General features: G+C 37.5%; 1 protein-coding gene across 2 annotated transcripts in view; it reads right to left on the reverse strand.

The window, feature by feature from the left end:
* Positions 1-19,857, reverse strand: part of Foxj3 (forkhead box J3) — a 94,076-nt gene that overhangs the window by 34,412 nt on the left and 39,807 nt on the right. For both annotated transcript variants that reach the window (XM_042677053.1, XM_042677044.1), the window contains exon 5: positions 109-192. In XM_042677053.1, the coding sequence (XP_042532987.1) occupies positions 109-192 (84 nt within the window). The remainder of the gene's footprint in view (positions 1-108; positions 193-19,857) is intronic.

Below are 19,857 nucleotides of genomic sequence, written 5' to 3' on the forward strand. Positions count from 1 at the left end.
CATATTACCTTTATTTTGTTTACATCTGCTATTTAGAAATGAACTTTAAAACTGACATGTCTGACATAGTCAATCTCCTATACTAAACTTATGATAAAGAGCTTTTACCCGTTCTACAGATCGTGCCCTCTTCTTTGGCCGAGTAGGCAGCGCATCTTCCTTCGGATTGGTGTCTATTGCCCAATAGGACCCCTAAAAGTAAAGATATAAATTATATTAACACTATATTACAATAATCCTACTAGCATTAATGCAATTTTTATAATCCTCTGCTCCAAAAGCAAACTTTTAAACAAGTACAAGAGAAAAATAGCATGAAAAGGAACACTAATTTATAAATTTGTGGGTTATGTTTTTTGTTTTTATGGGGCTGAACCCAGGGCCTCATACTTGCTAGGCTCTACCTGTGAGTTATGCTCCCCAATGCCTTTATAAAAATTTTATTCTGAGGCTAAATTTCTTAAGCTAGCCCCAAACTTGTGATCATCCTGCCTCAAACACCCAAATAGCCTGGATTAGAGATATGTACAACTGCATTTAGTGAAACACTACTGTTGACTGAAAAAAAACTTAAAACTCCTAAGTAAGTTAAAGTGGTACTTGAATGCAAGGACTTCTTCTATGGGCAAATTAAAAGTGGAAACGATCAATTTAAATATATGCTAACTCTTAATTGAATACATATGCTAACTGTATTAGATGACATTCAAATTTTATGTATAAAGATGATATAGTTTGGGCTGGGAAGGTGGCTCAGTGGCTCAGAAAAAGACGGAAGTACTGCTGTGGCCCTAGTGGTAGAGCGCTAGTCTTGAGCTGAAGAGCTGAGGGGCAGTGTCCAGGTCCAGAGTTCAGGCCTCACAACCAACAAAAATAAATAAATAAATAATTTAAAAAGATTATATAGTTTAATAACTTGGGACTTCAAATCTAAACAGTAAATGAAACAATTTATTAAGATAAACTGCTTGAACACATTTTACATAAGGGCATCTTGAGGAGCAATGAAATAGTCTGCTTAGATTGTCACAATTTATTTTCACTATTCTCTTATGCTTATATTTTCACAGTTTATTTTTATTATTTATTCTCTCTTTTTAAAAAAAAATTTTTTTTTGTCAGTTGTGGAACTTGAACTCTTGGCCTGGGCACTGTCCCTCAGCTCTTCAGCTCAAGGCTAGCACTCTACCACTTGAGCCACAGCGCCACTTCCAGCTTTTTCTTTTTATGTGGTGTTGAGGAATTGAACCTAGGACCTCATGCATGCAAGGCAAGCACTCTACCACTAAGCCATCTTCTTAGCTCCACTCTTTATTCTCTTTTTGGTGTAAGTTTTCACATTATTCATTAAATAGTATATATTGAGCACCTAACCATGTTCCAACCTCTAAGAAATCATGACTCCAAAAAACATTTTGAAAAGACCAGATCACATAGCACACACACATTATACAGGTGAGAACACAACATTCAGAAAGATGAATAGCCAGACCAGAAACCTAGTCTTAATTCTTAGCTTTCTCCCTCTCCACATATACACAGACATACTGGGAGAAGAAGGAAAACCAAGGAGAGAGTAAGAAAGGGAAAGAGGGAAGAGAGAGATTCCAAAAAATAGGAATATAAGGTACAATCCTAGATTTATAATTAATTGCATTTATAATATTCAAATTTTGTTTTTCTTTCCACTATTTCATTAATCTTCCTAGGATACTTTTTCATGCAACATTTGACAATGAACAGAAATACAGCTCCATCTATCAATCTTCCATACTTAGGCCTGATGTGAATTGTCAGTTTATCCTTTCTTGAACCTAGCTAGTGTGATTCATGCATCTATACCAGTCCTAGAAGCTGATCATACTGTATGCCCTATTCACTGGACCACTAACAAACCAGTATTCTATCTTCAATTTTTTTTTGGGGGGGGGGGGGCGGTGGGGGGGGGGTCTGGTCGTGGGGCCTGAACTCTTGGCCTGAGCACTATCCCTCCGCTCTTCAGCTCAAGGCTAGCTCCCTACCACTTGAGCCACAGCACCACTTCCGGCTTTTTTCTTTTTGCTTATGTGGTGCTGAGGAATCGAACCCAGGGCCTCATGCATGCAAGGCAAGCGCTCTACTACTGAGCCACCTTCCCAGCCCCTCTATCTTCAAATTTTACTTCAGATATTATTTGAGGAATCCTCTGATTTTACTGCCATACTGAAGAATCTAATTCTAATAAGTATCTTAAAGACGTATTAAAAACTCCTCGGGGCTGGAAATGTGGCTCAGTGGTAGAGTGCTTGCCTACCATGTCTGAAACCCTGGGTTTGATTTCTCAGTACCATGTACACAGAAAAAGCCAGAAGTGGCACTGTGGCTCAAGTGATAGAGTGTTAGCCTTGAGCAAAATAAGCTCAGGGTCAGTGCCTAAGCCCTGAGTTCAAGCCCCATGACTGGCAAAAATAAATAAATAAAAACTCCTAACTTCAATGAACATCTTTAAAACACATTAAAATATTCAGAGCATTCTGAGATATATAAGTTTATACCCATGAAGGTTAGAATGTGTTTGTGACTTCAACTAAGTATCACTATCCCACAATACTGTGACATTTGTGAAATTTATGTAATCATTTAATCACAATAAAAAATTGCAAAAAAGTAAGCTTATAGCTATTGCAAACTTATTTTGCTATATAGCTATAATTATATAAACATCTGGATAGATAAGAGCTATCACCAGTGTTCTGAAGTAGAATGAATAAAGAATGGAAAGTCCTATCCTGTGTTTATGTAAGCCTAGAAGCTTCCCAAATTTATCTATAGACTTCAATTTGTCTACAGAATTTAATTCCTATCAAATACCCCGTATCATTTTTTCCAACAATTGACAAGGTGAGCTTAAAATATATACATAGCAGCAAGAGACCCACAACATCTTGAAAGAAACAAAGTTGAAGGAGCCACACCTCTCAATTTCAAAACTCATTACATACTTGCAGTAATCAAGATAATGTGATACCAACACTGAGACAGGTGACTAGATTAGTGGAACTGACCTCAGAATTTAGAAAAAAATCCATATTTTATGGCCAGCTGTTTTCCCACAGACTACTAAGATAATTCAAAGAGGGAAAGAACAGACTTTTCCAACAAGAATGTTGGAAACAACCACATGCAAAAAAAAATGAAATTAGAATCCCCACAAATTAACATAACTTATAAAACAGTTGATTTAAAATGGATCAAAGACCTAAGAGCTAAGCTGTCAAACTCTTAGAAAAGAGCAATGTGTATCTTTGTGAACCTTGGATTAGGAAATATTCTCTTGAATGACAAGTAGTCAAAAGAAAACAGAAAATACCAGATTTTAGAGTTTTCTTTTGTTAAACACTACCATGAAAGTGAAAACAAAGTTAATCCACAGAATGAAAGTAAATATTTACAAATTATTTAAGTGAAAAGTATATAACAGCTGGGCATTCGTGGCTTATGCCTAGCTACTCAGGAAGCTGAAATCTAAGGACCACAGTTTAAAGCCAGTCCCAACAGGAAAGTCCCTGAGACATTCTTATCTCCAATTAACCAACAAAAAGTCAGAAGTAGATCTGTGGTTCAACTAGTAGAGTGCTAGCCTTGAGCTGAAGAGCTCAAGGACAGTGCCTAGGCCCAGAGGTCAAGCCCCACGACTGACAAAAAAAAAAACTTTTCTAAAGTAATAGTAACAATGCTTGACAAGAAATGTACTTATTACCTTACTCATATAACTGTAATCCCTCTGTACAGCATCTTTACAATAAAATAAATTTGAAAACAAAAAACGTTTCCACAATAGTAACTATAAACAATTGATTACAGCAGCTTCTTAAATGATGGCCCAAAGTAGAAATAATCTAAATGTTTATCAACTGAATGAACAGATAAATAATTATAATATGTCTAATACAATAGAATATTATGTCTGATACAATGGAATATCATTTAGTCATTAAAAAAGAATGAAATATCATTATATACTATAATATGTATGGCCTTGAAAGCCTATGCTAAATGACAGCCCAACACAAAAGACCATATACTCTACTATTTTGTATGAAATATCAGAAAAGGCAAATACATAAAGACAAAAAATAAATTAACAGTTGCCAGCAGCTTGAGGTAAGGGAGAAAATGAGTAACTGTAAATGGATATGCCTTTCTTTCTTGGGTAATGAAATGAAAATGTCCCAGAATTAGATAGTGCCAATGGTTATGCAACTTCACAAATTATATACTAAACTACTAAATCGTATTTTTAATAAAACTAAATTTTATTGAGATGGGTTTCTAAATGAAGTTAAATCTTAATATAATATATCTAAATAAAATATATAATCTTAAAAATGAAATCAAGGACCCTTAATCAAATACATGTTAGTTATACAACTCAGCTACCTGTCATAAAGTTACCTGTCACAAAGCAAAGTCAGTGGTATTGCCCAAACAAATTCAAACTTCCTGATTTCTAATTGATTTCTTCCTTTAGACAATGTCAGTTTTTGGTAACAGGTCTAAAATAGCATTTTAATATCACACAAAGTCAAATAATTCCCTAAACAATAAGAACTTCAAAAATTCTCCCAAATTCTGAGTAAATGAGCCAGGAACCAGTGGCTCATGCCTGTAATCCTAGTTCCTTAGGAGGCTGAGATCTGAGGATCCTATTTGGAAACCAGTCTGTGAAATGCTTATCTCCCATTAACTCCTCTTCTGGAGTTTAGTTGGAAATGATATCATAATCCAAATTACTCACCATTAAAATGATTTTATTTTCAAAATTTTCTTGCTTGTAATTACATTTTTCCTCATTTAAAAATCTAGGAACTTTGGAAAGTAAGCAAATATAATCATTATATTCAATGTATATTATATAAAAATTAAGCTATATAACTTGAGGATAGGGATGGGAGGTAGAGAAATGGAAGAGAATGATAGAAAGAGTAACATTGATCAAGATGTATTATACTCATAACCTGACTTATGGAATTGTAAACTACTTAACAATAAAATTTTTTAAAATATCCAGGATCTCAGAAAGAGCAGTAATGATATAAGGAATCAGACAAAAGACTGAATTAGGTTCATGAAGGTACTAAATACTACAAAGGTCCTATATAGATCATGACAGTACTAATATCTTCTTACAATAAAAACTCACAGGGACCAGGCTTCTTCTGAGAATGTCTCATATCTACATTGTATAGTACAACACAAACACCAAGCACTAAACTTTAATGCTACAGTAGAGCAGTAGCTCTACTGTAGAGAGATTCCATCTCATCAACATCTATGAACACATACAAAAATAACCAGAACCAAATAGAATTTCTAAAATTAAAGTAACTAATGACTGAAATAAAAGTTCACTAGATTTGCTTAACAACTGGATGGAGTCAGAGTCACATAGGTAAAAAATGAGCCGATCCGAGAAATAAAAAGAAAATAATGAATAAAATTTAAGGGACTTGTAAAACAGTGTCAAACAGTTTATATACTGGATACTTCTGGAAAGGAAGAAATGGAGTCAAATTTTTAAAGAAATAATAACTAGAGCTGAGGGATAGATCCCAAACCCAGAGTTCAAGCCCCACGACCGACAAAAAAAAAAAAAAAAGAAAGAAAGAATAACTAAAAACATACATTTGGATTAAGAATTTCTGATTCTAGAAGATTAATAAAAACACAAGTAGAATAAATATGAAGTACACTGAAATACATCACAGTTCAACTGCTTAGATCCAAAGATACAGAAAAGAAATTCTAAAAGGCATTTAAAAGGACAATAGAGCAAACATATTACATACAGGAGAAAAATATAAAGGGCAGCAGAATTTTTATAAGCCCAAGGAAAACAAAACACCTTCAATGTTCTCAGAAGTAGAAACATCCTACAAATCCAGGATTCAATATACAAAAAAAAAAAAAAAAAAACCATGAGAGTAGAATAAGGGCCTTTGCAGATAAACAAACAAAAATCTGATTCCTGCAGACATGCACTAAAAGAATAAATGTCAAAAGCCCAAGAATTGTTAGGGAGAAGGGAAAACATACCAGATGAAAACTTTGACAAGAAAAATATACCAGGAAGCGGCCTGTGGCTCAAGTGGTAGAGCACTCGCCTTAAGCTGAAGAACGCAGGGACAGCACCCAAGCCCAGAGGTTCAAGCCCTATACCTGACCAAATAAATAAAAATAATCATATATATATATATATATATATATATATATTATATATATATATATATATTTATACCAGAAAAGATAAAAAAAACTGTTTCATTCAAATAACTTCCTTAAAAGATAACGTTTTTAAAGGCTAGGCACTGGTGGCTCAAACCTGTAATCCTAGCTACTCAAGAGGCTGAGGTCTGAGGATTGCAATTCAAAGCCAGCCAGGGCAGGAAAGGCTGTAAGACTTCAATACTCAGAAAAAAAAAAAAAGAGTGGAGCTGTGTCTCAAAGTGGTGGAACACTAGCCTTGAGCAAAAGAACCCCAAGGACGGCATAAAGGTCCTGAGTTAAGCCCCTGGACAGATACAAGAAAAAAAAATAACGCTTTAAACAAAAATTCTAAGGTAGGAATTATGACCTAAGTAGAAGCACAAGATAGGACAACAGCAAAAAAGAAAAGTAGTGAAAACATAAAATTATGCCATTGTAACAGATGGCAAAAAGTAGATAAGGGCCAGGCAATGGTGGCTCATACCTATATCCTAACTATTCAGAGAACTTGGGATCTGAGGATTATGGTTCAAAGCCAGCTATGGCAAGAAACTCCATGAGACTTCTCCAGTAAATCACCAAAAAAGTCAAAAGTGGAGCTGTAGTTTAGTAGAATGCTAGCCTTGAGCAAAAGAAGCTCAGAGACAGTACCTAGGCCCTGAGTCCTAGCCCCAGTATCAGCAGAAAACAAAACAAAACACACACACCAAAAAAAAATTTTAAAGGAAGCAGATGGTAGTAGATGGTCATGGTATAAAGTGGAAGAGAGCATGTTTTCTCCAAGTAATCTATAATCAGTTAATAATATATTTTGTTATGTTCTAGAATAACTCCTTTAAAAATAAAAAATAAAAAGTTACTAGTGGAAATAAAACAGAGCAATATAAACTATTTGATTAACCCAAAAGGTTGCAAAAATAAAGAAACATAAAAACAAAAGGAAGTAATGATACCAATAATATCAAATATAAAATCTAAGCACTCTAATTAGAAAGCAGATTAATAGGTAATTTAAAAAGCATGAGCCACCTGGGCACTGATGGCTCATGCCTATACCCAAGCTACTCAGGAGGCTGAGATCTGAAGAGCCCAGTTCAAAGCCAGCCCAGTTCAAAGCCAGCCCAGGCAGGAAAGTGCCTGAGACTCTTATCTCCAATTAACCACCAGAAAACCAGAACTGGCACGGTGGCTCAAGGTAGGAGAGTACTTGCCTTGAGCACAAAAGCTCAGGGACAGCACCCAGGCCTGTAGTTCAAACCCTACAACCACCACCAACAACAACAAAAAAGGAAGAACCAATTGCTACTTACTCTTTACAAAATACAAGGGCTTTAATATACCAAAAGCAACGCAAAATACAAGAAAGAGATACAGAGTAGCATAAAGAAAGTTGGGGTGAAAAATGATTATCAAAATAGGCTCCAAGACAAAGAACAGTTTAAGAATTCAAAGAGCTGAATCATAGGTATAGTTTAGTAACAGTGTCTAGCTTTCTGAGACCTTGTATTTGATCAAATAGCACTACAAAGGCAGGGGGACATTTCATATGGATTAAGATATTCAACAGGACGAATGTACATAATTATTAATGTGAAATGAACCATGGCCTAAATGTAAAACACAAAACTTACAGAAGAAAACAGGAGAAATCTTTATGGCACTGACTGATGTTCTGGACACTGACAAAAGGTACTAAGTGGTAAATTAAATGGGCAAATTATACTTTATTAAAATTTACAATTTTTACTCTTTAAATTTCTATGAAAACACAAAAGGGCAGACTCAGCACAAAATATTTTTCACAGCACAAATCTAAGAAAAATACCATTTTTGTGGGTTTTTTGGGTCAGTTATGGGGCCTGAACTCTGGGCCTGGGCACTGCACCTCAGCTCTTCAACTCAAGACTAGCACTCTACCATTTGAGCCAGAGAGCCACTTCCAGCTTTTTCTGCTTATGTGGTACTGAGGAATCGAACCCAGGGCCTCATGCATGCAAGGCAAGCACTCTACCACTGAGCCACCTTCCCAGCCCCTAATATCATTTTTTAATGAAAAACTTAAACTTTAAAAAAAGATGAAATACAAATGGCTACTAATCACAGAAAAAGATGCTCAAAGAAGATTTAAGTTAAAACTATGAGGAGATATTACTTTACAGCCAGCTAAAGTTAAAGGATAGATAATACCACACTGCTGGCCAGGATGTTGAACAACTGGAACTCTCATGCGTTTCTCTTGAGAATGCAAAATAACAAGTACTTTGGAAAAAAGAATGCAGTCTCTTACAATCTTTTACCCTCTGACCCGGTAATTCTATTCACTGTTCAAGAAAACACAAAGTATTCTTGCTATCTTTTAGAATGATGCTGAAAATAGCAATGTTGAAAAATGTTATGATATGATTAAGTATAATTAAACTTAAGAGGCTAATATTAATTTCATACTCCTGAGGGAGAGCAGCTCCTACCATAAATGGCTAGCCATTCTAAATGGCTAAATCTATAAATTTTATGTTTTAACTAACCCCACTGCCAATTATATGCTAATTGCTTTTCTTTAGATCTCAATGCATACCTATCTCAAAAGTTTCCTTAATTTTCATGCCTTTAATCCATGTCTTAAATCTTTTCTTTCTCTCCCAGTTTACATTTGGCAATCCATTTTCAACAATTTTGCCTTGCTTTCTTTTCCAATACTGTATAACACTATTGCTATGTGAATGAATCATATGTAAACTAACAATACTTTTCAGTTTGGGTTATACTTATTGTCCAACAATACTTAAGAATAACATCATCTGCTGTGATCTAGGCTCAGGACAGCTACTATCTTAGTTGAGGGACTGAGAAGTCACCACCACCCAGCATCTGGGAAGCCATGCATTTCACAGTGAGTGAACACAGTGAGAGAACACCTTAATCCAAAGAAGTGACTTGAGCAGAGAGGATTGCAGATGTGTACCACTACAACCAGAAATTTTTCATTGGAAGGAAAAGCTAGCCACATAAAATGAACTCATCAATCACTTCAGCCAATCATCTCAGTACTAAAATACATGTTCAAAGGCTCTGGAGTGGTAGAGGGTTGCCCCTGAACCTGGATTCTGGACACATTAGACATCATTTGGATGTGGCTGATTAGTTGACTGCTCCTCTAACAGATTTGTTTTCAGCCTTCTGCCAGTTATCATTCTTTTTATGCCGGTGTGGATTCCATATACACCTGGACAGCAGCGACATAGGTTTCTCTGATATTTCCATTCTTTTCATGATTGTGTTTCTGAACCTTCTGAGATTACTAGCCAAAATGTGTGGAACATGTGCTGCGCTATGCATGGTCTAGGTGTGCAACTTGGCCAATACTCATAGAGAGGAGCCCTGGACCTATAATGTTCCTGAATCCTCCAGTCCCAGAGCAACTGGAAGAAAAGGATATATATATATATCTCAAGGCCATTATGAATCTCAATGGATCCCTAATCACAATACAAATGTCAGCAAATATGTTCAGAACAAAAGAGCTAAATTTCTGCATGGAGTGAAGATCCAAAGACACTGGATATGGGCAGATAGCTATGGTTTCTTGGTGCCACTCCTGAAGGTGCAGTTGGAAGCCTAGTGGAAACTCTGGTAACCTCAGTTGTGTGATGGAAGGTGACCTGTAAAACTGAATCCATCCAGCAAGAGGAGATCTCACTCTTCCCCCAACCAAACTAGACAGGGTTGTACAGGGCTGGGGCTGCAGGAGTAGCTCTCCTGCATTCTACCTCAATCACAAGATTCTGGCCCCTATTTTTCATGTTTCCTTGACCAATGGGATATAAGAATTGAGGCCATGCCCACATTCAATGCCACCAAGTAGCACTTGTTGTATTCCCTCTGTTGGCTTACTTCACTACCAGCAGTTGAGGGAGGTATAGGTGCTAAATGGTGAGTGAAAGAATCGAGGTGATTTTGTAGATACAGCAGAAAGTAGATATAGTTGGGGTGATTGTGAGATTCGGAGAAGCTGGGAATGTGCAACCCCTGGCAGCCTACTTTACCTGTCCCAGTGCTGAGATGTCTGAGCAAACAAGATGAAAAAAAAAATTAGCTTCAGGAAAGAAACTACTACAAGAATATCAGCAGAGAAATTGTCCTAATAGACCTGCAGAATCCAAGAAAAAGAAGAAAACTAAAAAGGGAGGTAACCCTAAGACAAATACTACTAAGGACTATAATTCAACTGAGGGTGTAGCCAAAGATCACACTGACCCTCAGCCTCTCCCATCTTTGGCCTCAGTCAGAGCTGCCAAGGTCAAGAGTGGCGCATGTCCCAGTAACACTGAAGATCTGGAAAGGTCCTACTAACACCTGGTGCTTGCCCTGGACTCCAGCAGAATATGAAACCTGCTCTGCAATGAGACAGAACAACTGAAGCAGGAAAAGACAGACCTAAAGGACCAACGGGGCAAAGAAAATGAGAAGATAGCCTGTGTGCAGGAAGCACTGAAAAAAAGAGCTGGAGCTCCATAAACTCTCAATACAGTGTTGGTTTCAGAAAAATTCAATTTAGCATCTGCCCTGGCCCACATGCAGCAGGTGGCCAAAGAAAGAGAACTGCCTGCAGGCTTCACAGCACCATGTCACAGAGTTGGAGATGACACTGTCAGCAGTCTCCACCACAGAATGAAATCAAGAATAATCTAGAGCTCATTAAAGACCTGAATAATGTGAAGTGGCAGCTCCACAAAAAAGACCAGAAGCTATAATGACTAGGAGGAAGAGAACACCAAGCTACAGGAGAGGCTGGAGTGCTCCTGACACAGAAATCAAACTTCACCAGTTACAACAAGCACTAGAGGAGTGGGCAGAGTTGGAAAAACAAATAGACAATATGAAAGAGTTGGTGACATGAAAGTTGGAGGGAGACAACTTTGCGGAGGACCAAGGGGGAAGAGTTCCATGTGGAAGAAGGTCCAGCAGCTCTTATAGCAGATAAGCCAATTGAGAGAGGGGAAAGTGCAAGGGGTGAGACAGGTGTTGGATCTAGAGACCAACCCTGGTGGAACTAAGAAAACAAGCTGGCAGAGCTGCTGCCCCTACAGCCTTCCATCTCAGGCTGAGCAGCAGGTGCAGGTCCAGGCCCACCAGATGAGCTAAAAAACCTGGAGGAACAACTTCACATCCAGAAGCAGGAAAACCAGAGCCTTAATCTCCAGAACCTGGAGCAGTAGGAGCATCTGTGGGTACTGGAGAAGTCTGAGGAACAGGATCAGTATGCTGAGAAACAACACAAGCTCCTTGAGACAATGGAGAGGAAACGTTGAGACCATGAGATACACACTCATGCACAACCAAGGGCTGAAAGATCAGATGGCCCAGCTGCAGGATGCTTTCACAGGCTAAACAGTGGGAAGGAAACGCTTGATAGCATCCTGCACTCAGAGCAGGAGGTGAAGAAATACCTGCAGGAGAAGCTGGACCACCTAGAGAAGTCAGAAGAATGGAAAGAGATGGCTGAGTTAAGGAGCCAAGTGGCTCAGGATCTGCAGAAGCTTAGAGCCACTGCGAACAGCACAGGGCCTCCAATCAGCAGCTCTCAGAGAAGGAGGCCTACAGCAGCACTTGCTGAGGCAGACCCAGCTGTTGGAACAACTGAAGCAGGAGCAGGTGCAGAGCAAGTTGGGGCACTACACCAGACACAATTAAGTGCCTAGAAGCAAGTAAGATATCAGAACAAGCTGCTCAGTTTCCTGGCTTTTCCTAGGGAAGATGAAGTAGTGAGCAAAGAAGAAAAGGATGAGGAGGCAACACCACTTGATATGACTATCCTAAAGGATGTAGACAACCCACAAACCATGTGGGATTTTTACCTTGAAGCGTGATCAGTTGCTGAAACAAAGGTGAAACTCTGCCAGACACCAGTGGCTCCTACCTATAATCCTAGCTATTCAGGGGGCTGAGATCTGAGGATCACCGTTCAAAGCCAGCCCGGGCAGGAAAGTCTGTTAGACTCTTATCTCGTTAACCACCAAAAAACCGGAAGTGGCGCTGGGGCTCAAGTGGTAGAGCGCTAGGCTGGAGCTGAAGAGCTGAGGATAGCACCCAGCGACAGAATTCAAGCCCCATGACTGATGCAAAAAAAAAAAAAGGTGAAACAGCTGGCAGCTGCAGGAGTACTACCAGCACTACAAGGCCCACTACCAGTACCTGGCCAACCTGGAAGCCCAATAACATATAAAGCTAGAGCACTAGGCCTTCTTCCCCAACAACTACAACAATGGCACAGCTGGGAACAGGAAGCAGGAATATACATGTGCCCAAGAAGCTGAAAACCTGTTTCATTCTCAACTTGCCCTACAAGGTGGACTACCATAATCAAGTTGATGAACTCCAACATCGATGAAGCTGCCAAAACACATCTCTGCCATTGAAGAGTCCACAGTTTTCTATAAAGAACAGATGGAAGTGCTGGCTGAGCTGTATCAGAAAGATAAGTGTGTTAATTGGCTGTCTCAGGAGAAGAGGAATAAGAAGAAAGACCTGAAGTAGCTGCTATTGCACCTTGCAGGTTGAAGGCAGTGCCTGGACAACCACCCAGACCCCTGCTGCTGAGGCTCCCTCAGAGCTGTCAAGCCCCACAAAGACGGAAGTTGAGAAGCAGCAAGGTTTTGAAAAGGTACAACTTGAAGACAATGTGAAACCTGCCCAAGGAAAGGCTGGCGTGCCTTGCCCCCTGAAGAACCTTGTCATAGAGCAGATCATGCTGCTGCTGTCAGGGATCCAGTAACATCAAGAGATTGCAGGCTTTGGCAGTGAGCCCTCCTTCCCTTTCTTCTACAGACTGATGCATATGATGAGTTTGAGATAATAGCTATCTAAAGACATGGCGCCTACTGCCTAGTGAAGCGGGCTCCTGACCTTTTGCATGTACATGGCAGTTGGGGTGGCATTCTTTCAGGTCTTGTTATAATGGGTGATGGGAAAAGGCAACTGTAGGCCAGACAGGACAGGGGCCGCTGATAGGTGGTTGCCAGGGAAGGGGTCCACATGATGATTATTTCAAAAAATAAATTCTTTACAAAGGAAGATGGGGAGTGATGGCATTTGTACTAGTGATGTTATTTTGTTACTTCCATGTTAGCAAACTCATTATATTATTTTCTGATATAATTTCATGCTTAGTTATGGAGTAGTTTTCATAATCTTTATTGAGTTTTTAAAGAAAAAATATATATTATTTCCTCAAATGACTTATTAACATTATGTTGGTGCATTCAATGATTTTTTTTTTTAAATCGCACACTGTAACAGCAACTCTGAATTTTCTCATTTGTATTTTAATAAACTACAATAGTAGTGCACTGAAGTGAAAACAGTACAAACTGTGAAAAACAAGAAAAGGTTATTGAACCTAACAGCTTGGAAAGAAGAAATAATACTGATAGAACAAATGGAGGTGTTGTGTAGTGGAAAAATATTCACTAAAGCAGCACAGAAATGTAATTCAGGATAATAGACAATTATACAACATCTATAGTGAGAATATCCAGCATTTCAATTTTTCACTTGTGAATTTTTCAAGTGACAAATGTGGCATATTGTTCATTGAATCTAATAAAATATTCAATCTTTTTAGTCTCACAGATTTTCCTGCCTGGACTGGCTTTGAAGTGTGATCCTCATATCTCACCCTCCTGAGTAGCTAGGATTATAGGCATAAGCCACCACTGCCTAGCTCCTGGTCTTATATTTTGAGAATTCATGGGTAATAAAGACATGGTCAGAAACAATAAATTCTTGAGAGCCAAGAAATTCAACTTCATATATAATTAGATTGTATAATTTTATACAAGTATTGTTTGAAGAAAACTAAGTAGCACAATAGAGGAATGTTAAATCTTTTAAACTATAGGCAATAAACATAGGCAACTGATGCTACAATAAACATAATAGTAAATATTAAAATGTTTGCAAAAGTTACCTAGAGGAATGGGAAGAAATTGCCTTCTGGAATACTGGGTACAGAGTTCAAGCCAGCAAGCAGATATTAAAAGTCAGATTCTGGTGCCAATTTTTTACAATTCTGTCTTCATACTATTGAACCTTGAAAGCTATAGCTTCCTTGAATGAGGTAATTGTCTTTTTAGATTATGCTTTAGAATCTATGCTGTTATTTTTGATTGATAAATGATAAAAGGAATTTTCAGTGGGAAAAAAAAGATCATCTTTCATTCTCAGAAGTTTCTACTTAGACCAGCAAGTTAAACAGCCATTCTACTAAGACTACTAAAATAAACTACTAATGATCAAACACAGTAGGTACTCAAAGGCAGACTGGCTGGCAAATTGACTCAACATACAATTCCAATGCCAGCTCAACATCCCTGAAACAACCTTTTTGGGCAAATGTGGTTATATGTGGTTGGTTTTGTTTTGTTTTTTTTTTCTGTCACTTTTTAAATCACTGACAGTTGGTTTAACTAACTATTACTAGAGAAAGCTAAAGAATTTATTCCTCATCAGAGAGTTTAAAATATACAAAACATTGATTATAATAAGTGATTTCTCTAAATGTTAAGGCTATCCCCTACATTATTAGTTATTTCTTAATTTTAAGTCATCAATGTTTAATCCTTTTAAAAACTGTTTTGAACTTGTAGAGATTTTACCGTATCACAATGAATTGCCAAGGCACACAGGTATCATGTTTAATATAGAGTCTATAACAAAAAAATTAGCTTACAATGACTATTTTAGTGTTATATCTCAATGTTTGTCAATTATATGCTATAAGCTTAAAGAACTTGATGTAAAATGAACTTATGACTAACAATTACCCACCTATCTTCAAATGGCTATTCAACAAGTTGAATAAAGCCAGATGATAGGATCATGCAGTAAAATAAAACAAGTTGCAAATACTCATAACACAGATGAGTCTCAAATGCATGACACTAAAAAAGGCACTCCAAAAAGAACACTTATACCAGGTGCTAAAGGCTCACACCGGTAATACTAGCTACTTGGGTGGCTGAGACTGGGAAAAACGAGGATGCAGGCTAGCCAGGGGACAGAAAAGTTCACCACATGCCTTCTCAACCCTCAGCCAGATATGGTAGCATTCACTTGTCATTCTATGAGAGAGGCTGACATTAGAAGAATATGATTCTAGGCCAGCCCAAGCAGAATAGTCTACAAGACACTACTCCAACAGAAACAAGCTAGAAGCTGGGCTTGGTGGTGGTATGCCTGTTATCCCAACTATAACAAGAAGCCTAAAATAATCAGATTGTGGTCCAGGTGCATGCCTAGATAGAAAGCAAGACTATCTCAATAATGACCATCAAAAAAAAGGGGCTGGGGGGCTGGGGGTTTAGCCCAGCGGAAGGGCGCCCACCCAGCCCGCGCAAGCCCTGGGTTTGGTCCTCAGCCCTGGAAAAAAAAAAAAGGGCTGGAAGTGTGGCTCAGCACTAGGGCACCTGTATGGTTTTGGGGTGTGTGTGTGTATGTGTGCATGTAAGACAAAATTCGAACAGAAAACAGATGAGTACTTTCCAAAGTTTGAGGAAAGGGAGGGAGCTGACTACAGAGGATATTATAGAATATACATGTATATCTTGATTATAGTGGTGCTTACATTCTGTGAATTTTACCTTATAATTTTTATGTTAATTTTAGGGTTAAATATTATATTAAAACTGAGATTTCAACTTGGAAAAGAAAAAGATCAATAAAATGTTCTCTTACTTACACTGCATGTATAAATAAAAGGCAACTGAAATTAAACTGTTCTGACCACTGGTGTATCAGAAGCCTGGCTGGCACTTCTTTTTCTCTCTGAAATCTATCCTGATCTCTAACTCAGTCTTTCAAATCTGAATACACAGGAGAGTTTCCAACCAGGCCAGACTAGACAAAAATTCAATACCTTATTCAAAAAAATAACTAAAAGTTGGGCACAGATAGCTCATGTCTATAATCCTAGCTACTCAGAAGGCTGAGATCTGAGGATCATGGTTTGAAGCCAGCCCATCAGAAAAGTCCATAAAATTCTTATCTATAATTAAACACCAAAAAGCTAGAAATGGAGCTGTGGCTCAAATGATAAACTGCTAGCCTAAAACAAGAAGCTCAGGGACAGTACCCAGGCCCTGAATTTAAGCACCAGTGCCAGCACAAAACGAAAAAACCCTAAAGCCAAAAGGGCTAAGGAGTGTGGCTGAGTGTTAGAACACTGCCTAGCAAATCAAAGGCCCTGAGTCCAAATCTCAGTGCCAACTCTCTCTCTCTCTCTCTCTTTCTGTATATATATACATGTGTGTGTATTATACTATACATATATGTAATTATAAATGTATAAAACTATATAGTTTGTGTATTGTGTATTATATCAAAAAGCCACACAAAAATACAGAAAATAACTTGTGAAAGCTAAAAGACAGAACTAAAAAGTAGAGATAGCTGGAATGTAGCTCAAATACATAATGTTGTTCTGTGCATTACAGGATGCATAAAACCCTAGATTCAATCCTCAGTATGGCTGAAAAAAGAAAAAGAAAACACAAAGACTTCAGAACTACAGAAGGAAGAAGGGAGTTTTTAATCAATGAAAATATAAGAGATCTTGCAGATGACAAAAATATGTGATTTACTTGTGTTTCTTTTGGAAGTCAAACAGCAATTTAGCTGCAGAAAATGAGTTTCAAGAACAGAGGAAAGTGGATTCTAGGCCATCAAGATATGAAGCAACATCTCAAATATGAAGGGCTTTTATGGCAAAGTTTTCTTACATAAAGAATCAAGTATGGAAAAAAATAGCCATATAAAAACAACTGTAATTCTAGAACACAGTTCAACTTCAGATTGATCTTTACACCTCTTGGATAACACATCAGCAGGAATCTCTGCCATGAAGAAGATGCTATATTGAGTTAATTCTATCTCCTGAACTTGTTGCGCAAAGGACACGGCTAGCAAACCCTAATGGGTTAAAGTCCACCCCACACCCAAATTCAAAATCTACTCCCACCCCACCTTGGCTCAATGGTTTTCTCCCACTGTGGTGAGGGTGGTTTTGGAAAAGCTCCTCAAATTGCCAGGAAACACTGTAATACAAAAAGAAAAAACAAATCATAAGTACCAAAACTTAACTAACATTTTGGCCTTCCTTTTGAGGAAGATTGGCATAATGGAAAAAATCACTAGTCAGCATTCATTTTAGGACACCTGTTAGATTTCCACCTGGAAGGCAGGTGGAAGAACACAGAAGGCACTACTGCTTTCACTAAGCTGGCAGAATGGAAACGACAAACTGTTGGTAGCCACCTGGGACAAAAATGAAACCATCAGAGAAAATAGCCAAACTAACAAATGGAAAGAGATATCCTAATTGATAATAACTTAAGAATCCAGTTACAGTTCTTGCAGAAGTATCATCCCTCTACCCACTCTTAAGTTAGTTATATGTTGGGTTGTAAGTCTAGCCAATATAACAGTGTTCTTATTCTACAATGAACCTGAACAAGTAAGTCACTCTTCAGTACTTCTTAAAATGTGCTAGGTGCTACTGAGGTTTTCAAAACATCTTAAAACAATCGTATTTTGTTTCCTCTTTAAACAAAATCTATTTGATATAAAAAAATAAAAATGACTTTAATCATTTGAATGTATTAAGATCAAATACACAATACTAATTTATATCCATAATCAAAAGGAACAACAGTTATTTAAACCTCACTTTACGATCAGAACTGAATGCTACTATATTACTAAAAATGTACTTTGTAAGATCAAATATAAGGTATTTACTTATTATGATTTAATGAGAACAATGATGTGTTTTGATAAATTTGAGACTAGAATAATGATGCATTTTGATAAATTTGAGACTAACAGAAAAAGCTGAAAGCTCTTAGGCTTCAATTTATTGAACTCAATTCATTTCCATGTAATTCTGAAAACAAAAGAATAGAGTAAAATGTAAAAGAGTAAATGTTTTTCACATCTCCTTAACCTGTGAGATTACTTAATATAGAAGAAAAATTAACTTCTGTGCAAAAAAAAAAAAAAACTGATAGCACAAAATGTTTTTTGTTGTTGTTATTGTTTGTTTTTTGTGCTTGTTCTGAGGCTTGCACTCAGGGCCTGAACACTGTCTATGAGCTTTTTGTGCTCAAGGCTAGTACTCTAGCACTTGAGCCACTTCTGGCTTTTTTGGTAGTTAACTGGAGATAAGAGTCTTACTCACATACTCTCTTGCCTGGGCTACTCAGCATCCTGAGTAGCAGGAGCCATCGGCACCTGGCATTGCACTAGGTTTTTAAATTGCTCGCCAATTGGTTAAAATATAGTACATAATATGGTCAGGCATTCTTGTTGTGTGCTTTGAATTTTAATATCTGTAATTCATTAAAAGTTAAATCAGCTGGGCACCAGGGGCTCATGCCTATATTCCTACTCAGAAGGCTAACTTCTGAGGATCACTGTTCAAAGCCAGTCTAGGCAGAAAAGTCTATAAACTCTTATCTCCAATTAAGCACCAAAAAAGCTGAAAATGAAGCTATAGCTCAAGTGGTAAAGCATTAGCCTTGAGCAAAAAAAGCTCACAGACAATGCCTAAGCTCTGAGTTCAAGCCCCAGGACCAGCACCAAAAAAAAAAAAAAAAAAAGTTAAATCAGAATCAAATGTTTATAAAATCTCATTAGTGCCTTTACAAATTTCAAATAAAATTTCTCGTCTTTTCAAAGTACTTCTTAATCTGATTCATAAGACTACCTATTTAAAAAATTACAAAGAAACTTGTATATCAAATTCTAGCTTAGCTAAGTCTGCTTTAAAGGAAAGAAAATTTTTATTGTCAATTACTGATCACAAAGTTATAGAGGTGTGAACAAGGATAAAAATGAAAGACTATTATAGTAATATAACAATCTTTTGGAGAACCACTTGATAAAGTAGATGCCAAAAAGCACTATAAAACATTGCTTACTTAGGAGGTGTCTGCTTTAAGGTAGAAATTGCAACCTCAAGAAGCTAAAAGTCTAGTGGAAGATACAGATTTACCATTGAACAAGAGGGCCTCCTCAGTACCAGTAGCCACTGTGCAAGCATCAGGGGCTAAGTATACATGATCTGGTTTTTAGTAGGTTGTAGGACTTGAACTTTGGGTCTGGGAGCTATCCCTGAGCTTTTACACTCAAAGCTAGCACTCTACCACTTTGAACCACAGCTTCACTTCCAGTTTTCTAGTGGTTAATTGGGGATAAGAGTCTCATGGACTTTCCTGCCCAAGCTGGCTTTGAACTGCGATCCTAGGATCTCAGCCTCTTAAATAGCTAAGATATAGGCATGAGACACTGGTACCCAGCCTAAAATATCTTTAACCTAAGAGCAGTAGGTAACTAATGAAGAGTTTGAAAAACAGTCAAACAAAAACTATATGGTCAATTAACATCTTTGAAAGATCACTGGCTACTATGTGATAGTCACTGTAAATTAGAGAAAGCAAGCCCAAAGATAAAGAAATAAGACAGGACAATGACAAATAACAGGAAAGCAAAACAAACTGAAGTATGGGGAAACAAAAGTTCCTGAGAGGTAATGTTACCCATCAATCTTAAAAGACA

The sequence above is a fragment of the Dipodomys spectabilis genome, unplaced genomic scaffold (genome assembly GCF_019054845.1).
Source record: "Dipodomys spectabilis isolate Male_0828 unplaced genomic scaffold, ASM1905484v1 ptg000002l, whole genome shotgun sequence".
NCBI classification, from domain to species: Eukaryota; Metazoa; Chordata; class Mammalia; order Rodentia; family Heteromyidae; genus Dipodomys; species Dipodomys spectabilis.